General features: G+C 36.4%; 1 protein-coding gene across 2 annotated transcripts; it reads right to left on the bottom strand.

The window, feature by feature from the left end:
• Positions 1–241: 241 nt before the first annotated feature.
• lrrc18b (leucine rich repeat containing 18b) lies at positions 242–4,785 on the bottom strand. Of its 2 annotated transcripts, XM_005931685.3 has the most exons (4): positions 4,664–4,776; positions 4,453–4,574; positions 3,936–4,322; positions 242–3,547 (listed from the first exon to the last, which is right to left on the bottom strand). In XM_005931685.3, the coding sequence occupies exons 3-4, from the start codon at positions 4,194–4,196 to the stop codon at positions 3,137–3,139; spliced, it is 672 nt and encodes a 223-aa protein (XP_005931747.1). In that variant the 5' UTR covers positions 4,197–4,322; positions 4,453–4,574; positions 4,664–4,776; the 3' UTR covers positions 242–3,136. The 2 variants fall into 2 exon arrangements, with proteins under 2 accessions (XP_005931747.1, XP_042080558.1); XM_042224624.1 differs by having other exon boundaries at positions 4,453–4,785.
• Positions 4,786–9,047: the final 4,262 nt, after the last annotated feature.

Raw genomic sequence — 9,047 nt, 5'->3', positions numbered from 1 at the left:
CGGCTTGCTATTAAAGGAGATCATTCGATTGTTGGGGTTGATAGTTTAGAATCTAAACTAAACTAATAAACATAAAACATCAGGTGAGGGCAAGGCAAGGCAAGGCAAATTTATTTGTATAGCACAATTCAACAACAAGGTGATTCAAAGTGCTTTACAGAGACATTAGAAACAAAAACAAATAAAAAGCATGATTTAAAATTGATTAAAACAAGCAAACAAACAAACTAACTAAACACACACATTTCACACCTGTTCGCGCGATCTGAACCCTTATCGTAAGGGGAGCTACCAGTCCTTCTGTGGACGAGCTACTTTCTATTTTAAATTCCCTGAATTTAAATACTCTCTAGACCCAGTCTAGACCCAGTTGGGTTCACATAGTAGGGAGCACTACAAAAATTACAAATAAAAACATGTAATTGGCAGCAAATCAAAAATAAGAAAAATAAAAAATTGAAAAATATCTCTTACTGCTCTGTTTATTTCCTTAAATGAACACTTGTACTTTTTGTCATAGAAGAATAAGAATATTAATATGAATATGAGCCGAGAGATATAATCTCTCCAGCCTGTCTTGGGTCTGCCCCGGGGCCAAATGCCTGGTGGCACCCTTGCCTCCATGGGCACCTTAACTCATCACTTTGGCGCCGAGAATGTATTTTATGAACTAATATTAGTAGGCTGAAGCCTTTTATTTCAGCTGTGATTGTTTTTGTTAAGATACATATTAATATGTTTTTTAAGGATCAAGATGTGGGTTTGTTTTTCCAGCTTCATTAACAGTTGTTTTTTCAGAGATCAGATGTCCTCACAGGACAACATATACAAAAATATGATTTTACAGAATATGATGCATTGGTGTGGATTAAACAGTGTAATAGTTTTGATATTTACCTTAAAGAGCAGTAACGTTAATCAATATTGCACAGATAGAGAAAATCAGCAAAGTTATTGGCTTTAGTTTTGATATTTTGCCAGTAAAACAGTTTTATGTCTCCCGAGGTCTTTTCATTGTTTTATTGTTTCTTTTGCTAAAGAAAAAAATCCCTGCCATTCCTCATTGTTAGCTAATCATGAATCCATCACTGGATCACACCCAATTGCTAGCACAATAATCATGTTTAAGGTTGTGAGCTGGTGTCTGATTTGTGTTTTCGTTAAATAAAAGACATCATCTGCACAAATGAATGCAGAACAACTTCATCAGAAAACAGAAAACTAAGTGTCTGATGCTAAAATACCACATATGTTCCCTCCTATAACAAAAATTTAAAACTAAGGATTATTTACAGTATCATATTTTTTATCAGATATGTTCTTATTAGTTAGTCTTAGTCTTATTAATGACAACCAAAAAAAACTGGTTCACTCACACCTTAGACCGATGTTGGACAACATGCCTCCGTCTAATGTTAAGTCAGTCTTTGCATTTTTTCCAGGTAACTCCCACAGGCATGACATGATGATTAAAGCTCTGTCATGTGTATTATGTGCTCTCCAGCAAGATAAATTCATGTTTTTTATATAGTTTAACAAAACTCTTTGCAACACAGGGTATAGAGGCCTGTTGATTCAAACAGGTTTGTTTAGATGGACCTTTTTTGAGTGCATGTTTTGTATGATAAGTTTTAATCTAAATAAACACTTTAATTAGTAGCTTTAAATAACAGTCATCATACCCTGCAGAATTAGAGACGGAGCAGCCGGGCTATGTAAAAAGCGTAAAGGGGCATGTTCGCGGTCATGTCCAGAGACGCTCCACCACACTTTACTACTGAGCAGACTCTGGCTCCAAAAGTGGAACATGGCAGCGCCCACAAGCGGGATATTTTGGCTTCATTTTCGCACAATGGGAGGAAGTGCTGTCACAGTGTTCATCTTTTATACAGTAACTGGTTAGGACCAATTAGCCAAACAGCAATCTTCTCCTTAAGAAATTTCAAAAATATACAAAATAATATATATAACTTCATAAGTCGACAAAAATAAAATCCAGAAATGTCGCTTTTCAGATTCATGATTCTTTCGGTTACATCATAAAGATGTTTCAAGTTCAAGTTTATACACTTAACCTTAAGTTGAGGTCTTTCATGTTTCTTTAACAAAAAAAATCCCTATTCAGAAATCTCTCTTCTATATGATGGTATGTGTGTGTGTAAATGTGCATGCGTGTCTGTGTGTGTACAACGGACCACACAGCAAGCATTTGTTTGGCCTGCTAATATGGCGCCTCGAGCAAAAATTCCGGCCACGCCCCATCCCTTAAGATCCCGCTCCAAAGTCCTGTTAACCTACGGAAAGAAGACGCTGCATTTTTAACTCTGAGGGAGATGGAGAATGAGCCTATTTCCAAAAAAAGTGGAGTGTGTTTCTTTAAGTACTATATTGTCAAAAACTAAAGTGTACACACACACACACACACGCACACACACACACATACCATCGAATGGAAGACAGATATCTGAATGAGGATTTTGTTTTTTGTTTTTGTTAAGGAGACATGAAAGACCCCAAGTGTACATAAACAGTTGTTGTATCTTGTTTACTGTATCACTGACAGATCATTTCAAAGTCAAGTTAATGCTACATTATACTGAGATATTTTGTAATGTGAAATACTGTAAGCAAATGAATAAACAACCTCATTCTTGCTAGACCTTTGACTGAGATGTACATAAAACATTGTTACTTTTATTATTATTATTATTATTACTATTATTATTATTTTATTAGAGACTTCAGGAACATAATTTTTTCCATATATGATGATGATCATGATGAATGAATTATGATCACATGGAAAAGATACCGTTTGTATGTTTAATAACATGAAATATGTTTAAATGTTTAAAGCCAGTGACAGGTACTCAGAGGTGCTCTCTGCTGCCCTCTAGGCCGAACAGACTGTCAAAACACTTTATTTGTATCTAACTATCATGCAGTTATAAGCATAGTAATTGTATAAAATGTGTGTAAAAATATAATTCTTTAAATACACTTACAAGGGAAACTGCAAAGTTTTCTGTTACTGTCTGATATTAATTGAATCTATGTACTATGTAGAGTACAGATCAGAGTAACATGCAGTACTGTAAGTGAAAGGCACTCTTGAGTTAAGAACACAGTATGGTATTTATTCCTCCCTCAGCTCCTTCCTCTCAGCTTGGCACCTATTCAGACACTCTTTGCACAGGAAGCTTTCTTTGACTAGGTAAAAGCTCTCTGAAATACTGACTGGTTTCTCAGTGGGTATCTTCTCAGCAATAATTGGATTCCTGTCCATCTTGATACTCTCCAGTTTTTTCAGCTTCAAGAGGCAGCTGGGGAGGTGGGTGAATCTGTTGTCAAAAAGGCCAATGTGGCGGAGGTCCTCCAGTGCACCAATGGAGGCAGGAAGAGCTTCCAGCTGGTTGAGACCCAGGTTCAGTGTTTGGAGTTTATTCAGGAGGCCGAGCTCGCTTGGGAGGCTTGTGAGACGGTTGTTGCACAGGTTTAAAACCTTAAGGTTCTGCAGGTAGCCGATAGCCACGGGGAGCTCCTCCAGCTAGAAACAATAACACATTTTTTAACAAATGGTGATTTTGGTGCACTAAACATGGACATAATTACAAAACATGGTACAATTTTGAAATGGGCAAACTACAGCTGCCAAAAGGCTAGTGACAGTTAGCGGGTCTCTAAGGTGTCCCCGTATGTTTGTGATTATTTAATGATTGGCTTTTGATGATTAGTACTTTAATCTAGAGGTTGTTGTTTTTTAATGGGCTTAATTTTAAATATTTGGAATATTTAATTATTTAAAATTATTTAAAATAGTGTGACACAACAACTGTGTAGCAGCCCCACAGTATTGCTGCTATACAGTAGCTACCATTTATTTACCTACTTTTAAAGAGTTGTTGTAAACATTAGACATTATCTGTCACACTCACATAATTGCTGTGCAAATCCAAAACAGTCATTTTGATGAACTGAGCAATAAAATCTGGAATTTTTCTGATCATGTTCCTGCTCAGGTCCACTTCATCCATGTGAAAGAGCTTCTGGATGCACTTTGGAACAGCTGTAATCCCCTTGAAAGTGAGATCCAGTCGGCGTTTACCATCCATTGTCAGCTCCACGCAGTTCTGGGCCATTTTCAAGGTGATCTTCTTACTTTTAGTTTTTCTTTTGGCTTTCGTTCCCTTGGCCATGCTGTTAGTCTGTAGTTAACCTTTTCCACTAATGCGCTGTGACGACAGAGTTGACCGTGGAGCCAGTCTGTGAGATCACGTTACCCAGGCAGCGGTAACTGTAGACAAAGTCAAGCTTTACCTTTCCTGTTAGATAAAATATGAGTAACCGTATCATTTGCTTTGTTCCATGACAACAATGCTAACATGACAACAGAAATCAGAAGACTTGCAGTAAGTTTAAACTTATGAACAGAAAACACTTTTGACTCCTTACCAGCATTAATGCCTCCTCACACCCAGTTCAAAACAGCAGGGAAGAGAAAAACAGAAGATACTTGACTATCTCTTTCCTCAGCCTAAGAATGTTGCCACACGTCCAACTGTCACTGCAAAGAGCTGTAAATAGATAAGCGGTCAGACTGCTGCTGTTTGACAGGTCAAAAATCACTATGCTGCATCATGGCTGTCTGTCAGCTGGGACTCACTTGGGTAAATGTGGCATTTGTTGTAATTTGTTCCCAGGCAACTGCTGTTTTGTCTGGTAGCTTTGGTTATAGCTATAGCTTTATAGCAATGAGCAGCCACCACTCACAGCAGGGCAGTTTGTTCTTTTAAAAATCTGTGTGAAGACATTTTAAAAAACAACAGCTTCAGTTTCCAGGGATTATCCTCTTTCAAATGAAGCTATGGAGGATTTCAGGTCCAAATTACTGATAACAATGAGCTGTTGATGCCTGTGTGACACCTACAAGTGTATGGTCAATTGTATTTTTTTGTAAAACATTTATTAATGTAAAAAGCCTTTTTTCATGGTGGTATTGCACTTTTCAGTTAAAGTTATGAAGACGTGATTGCGTGGCAACGCCACAAGGGAGAAGTAGTTGTGAGCGCGATAGGCCATTGCAACGCTTCTGTACCTCAGAGGAGGAAGAGCCTGCAGACCAAACGCAACTCATGTCTCCTGTCTCTACTTTTCTGTATAAAAACAGACCCCATGGAATACCTGTAACACCTGTAGCTGATTTGTCCATATTTTTGTTATTTATCTCACTGAAATGCAGCTCTGCCCAGTACTTTGTATTTGCCACTTTGTTTGAAATGAAGAACAAGTACTGCTGCCTACATAACAGCGAATGTATACATTTATACATGAATGTGAGTCCCACAGCCTAAGTAAACCAACTATACACGTACTGCTTACACTGCAAATGCTGGCAGCTAATGAGGCCATTCTTGCTTTATATCTGAAAAAACACCAAAACTCCCACTGCTCCACCAGACCTCAAAAGTTACTCAGTCTCATCTTTTCGTCATTTTTAATGTTTACATCATTAAAAAAGTTTCATTAATGATGGGAAACAAAATATCCCAAACTTCGCTCTGAAAAACAATGAAATGGATGTTGAAAAGGATAAATAAATAGTGCACAAGTCAAGAAATGTGATTCCATGCACTAGTGACGTGGAATAGAAATCTGACCTTTGACCTTTAATCATTTCCAGTCTTTCTCAAGCTTTGATGTGATTCTGCAGCCACACACTGATCTTTTTCCCACAAACACAGAGACTTTTGTCAACAATGAGTTTAAAGTGTCACATATTGCAGTTAAGAAGCATTACTCTGCATCATGCATTGCTGATGATGTACTTTTTCGATATGAATACCACACAATCTTACCAGCAGGTGGGGCTGTCTTCATACATATAAGTTCAAGATCACTTTGTTACTTTTACATTTAAAATAGTGGATTGACTTAATTATTTGCCCCATATTGTTCCATATTGATTTTGACCTGCTGGAAGCAGCCATCAGAAGATAGTTAACATGTGTTCATGAAAGACTGGAGATGTTCAGCAACAATAGGAGGGCTGTAAGATTTAAACAATAATCAGATGTGCCAAGAAGACAGGATGGATCCATGCTTTCATGGTTTTTTTTATGTGAAAATTCTGACCCCATCAATCTAATATCAGAGCTAAAAGTGAGACTAATCAGACTAGATAACTGTTTTTCAATCTTCTATTATCTAATATTGGTAAACCTGCAGAATCTTCCTCTTCTTTGGTGACAGAAGTGGCGTCCGGTGTGGTCTTCTGCAGCTGTCGCCGATCTGCTTCAAAGCTGGACCTGTTATGTATTCTGAGATGCTCTTCTGCATTGATTGTAACAAGCTACGTTTTCTTCCCATCAGCTTGAAGCAATCAAATCATTCTTATTTTACACAGAGAGCCACCGCTGGATATTGTCTCTTTTTCTAGTCTCTGTAAACTAGTGATGATGTCACGGCGAGTGGAGTGAGCCGTGTGGAGAAAATAAAGGAAGTTTAAAATAACTAATTATCTGTCCTGATTGGAGTAACCATCACTAGTCCAGCCGGCAAAGCAGGAGGAGAGGGTGGAGGGTTGGGTGCTTGCCCTTCTGACTCCATATTTTCTACTACTTGTTTGGGTTCTTCCCTGACGTCCATCTTACGGACAGAGTCGGTTTTATGCGGCGTTTTTGTCTGAACTCGTCCAGAAGAATGATAAAGTGATTCCGACTGGGATCCTGTGGCGCACATTCATAGGAGGTTTCGATCCTCTCAGACTGGGACTGACATATAACACAGAACTAAGTGGGAACAAGGTGTGACTTTCCAGTTACAATCAGTCAGTTTTAATGAACATATGATGCTTAGCCAAAGAATACAAAGGTTATTCGTTTTATAGAGAAGTCAAATACATGAAAAGTGCCGTATTTATAAACTAATTAAAACCAAACTGATAAATATGAAAAATTAAATCTAATTAATACATAAAACAATTAACTCTTTCATGACTTTACTGCATTTATAAAACTGCAGTAGTTCCTACTTTGTTATTACCCAGTTATACAGAATAAAGTTAACAGGTTTCAACTGTTGACCAGAATCATTTAAATATGTTACATGTTCATGTTCAAGAATCTTTGTTAATTATCATATATATAATATTTAATAACACTAACAAGGAACTTGTAATTTGATTTAATTCAACAAATATTCTTCACTTTTAGATCAGCAAGATCGTGAAGGACCTCAGCCATCCCAACAACAGACTGTTCTCTCTGTTGAGGTCAGGAAAGCGATTCGCTCCCTGAAGACCAACACAGAGAGACTGAGGAGGAGCTTCTTCCCACAGGCGATACGGTCTCTCAATCACACCACCACACAGTACTGACCCACACATATGGTTCTTACACACACACTGGACATTCTGGACTTTGTTTACACTAATTGATTAGATGCGTGGTCATCTAATTGAATCACTTCATCACTAAATCACTTTAAGCATATTTGCACTGCACAAGACACTTACAAATGTGGATTGCACAACACTGGACATTATATTTCTTCATTTCCACTTAATACTGTACAGCTGCTGTTATTGTATATATATATTTATATTTATATTTTATATATATATAGTATATATTTATATTTTATACATATATATTAACATATTAATTATATTTATATCATTTTATATCTTATTTTTAGTTAAATTTACATATTGTTATATTATTAATACTTGTACAGCTGCTGTTATTGTGTATATATTTATTTATATTTAATTTCTTCATACATTCTTATATAGTTCTATATTGTGTATTTTGTTGTACAGTTATTTTATTTTCAACTTTAATTTATATATTTTATCTTATTCTTTCCCAGTTAAATTTACCCTTCATTCTAATTTGTTGTTGTACAGTTATTTCATTTTTAACCTTAATTTTTATATTTTATTTCCTATCTTATTCATAGCCTTTCTTTCCTTTAGGTCACGAGCAGTTGTGTAAGCATTTCACTGCATATCATACTGTGTATGACTGTGTATGTGACAAATTTGAATTTGAAATTGATTTGAGCTTCAGCTCAACCAGTTACAACATTAACTGCTGACTTCTGTAATTTAATACCCCATTAAGCTGAACTATACTGCAAAGAGAAATATTGTACATTTATTTAACAGCAGTGGAATCAAGTTATTCTGCAGTTTCAGGTTTTACAGGGTTTCCTTTGACAAAGTAATATAATATGATACATTGTTAGAGATGAAATCATCCCAAAGTTTGATGAATCTGTACCAACAATGTGCTGTGTAAAGCTCACAGATTTATCCAAACACTGCAGATATATATTTTACAGTTTTTTCATGATGTGAATCACTCAGTTCACTGCTCCATCACGCAACGTCTCAATAATTCAAACTTTCTACACTTTGTGTTCAAGTTAAAGGACAAAGGGCATTCAGGGAAAATGTAGAAACACAAATTGTGGGGTTGAAGAGTCAAGTTTACTATTTAGATGTTCCACTGAATCAACCACAATGACTTAAAACTATCGATGTAATAATGTGATGGTTCAGTTCTATGTTGTAAAATGTTGTTTAAAAGTGATTTCTGGAGATTTCGATGTTCAATGGAGAAGTGAATGATGTCATGTTCTATAGAAAGTTACTGTTTAACTTAATGTGACCTCCTCAGGGATCCCAGGGCTGAAAGCTGTTGTTGGGCCCCCACTGAGCCCACAGTACATGTCAGATTCCTTATTCCTTTAATGACCAAATTATAAACGCAGACACAAAACTATCCTCAGAAACGTTCATGCTTGTTTTCTGCCTTGAGCAGTTTTGTGAGTTAGTGAATGTATTAAATATGTCTGATGCAGTATGCCAAAAAATCCATCATTTATTGAAGGAAACAGCTGTCAGATGTTGCTTTACTATTGTTTTAAAATCAGAATCAGAATCAGAATCAGAATACTTTATTGATCCCTGGGGGAAATTATTTTTTTTTGTTACAGTGCTCCATTTTAAACCAACATTAAGACAAGACAGACAATACACTAAC

Source organism: Haplochromis burtoni, unplaced genomic scaffold, assembly GCF_018398535.1.
Source record: "Haplochromis burtoni strain Fernald_Lab_line unplaced genomic scaffold, NCSU_Asbu1 Contig_145, whole genome shotgun sequence".
NCBI lineage: Eukaryota > Metazoa > Chordata > Actinopteri > Cichliformes > Cichlidae > Haplochromis > Haplochromis burtoni.
This window is presented reverse-complemented; position numbering and strand designations above follow the sequence as displayed.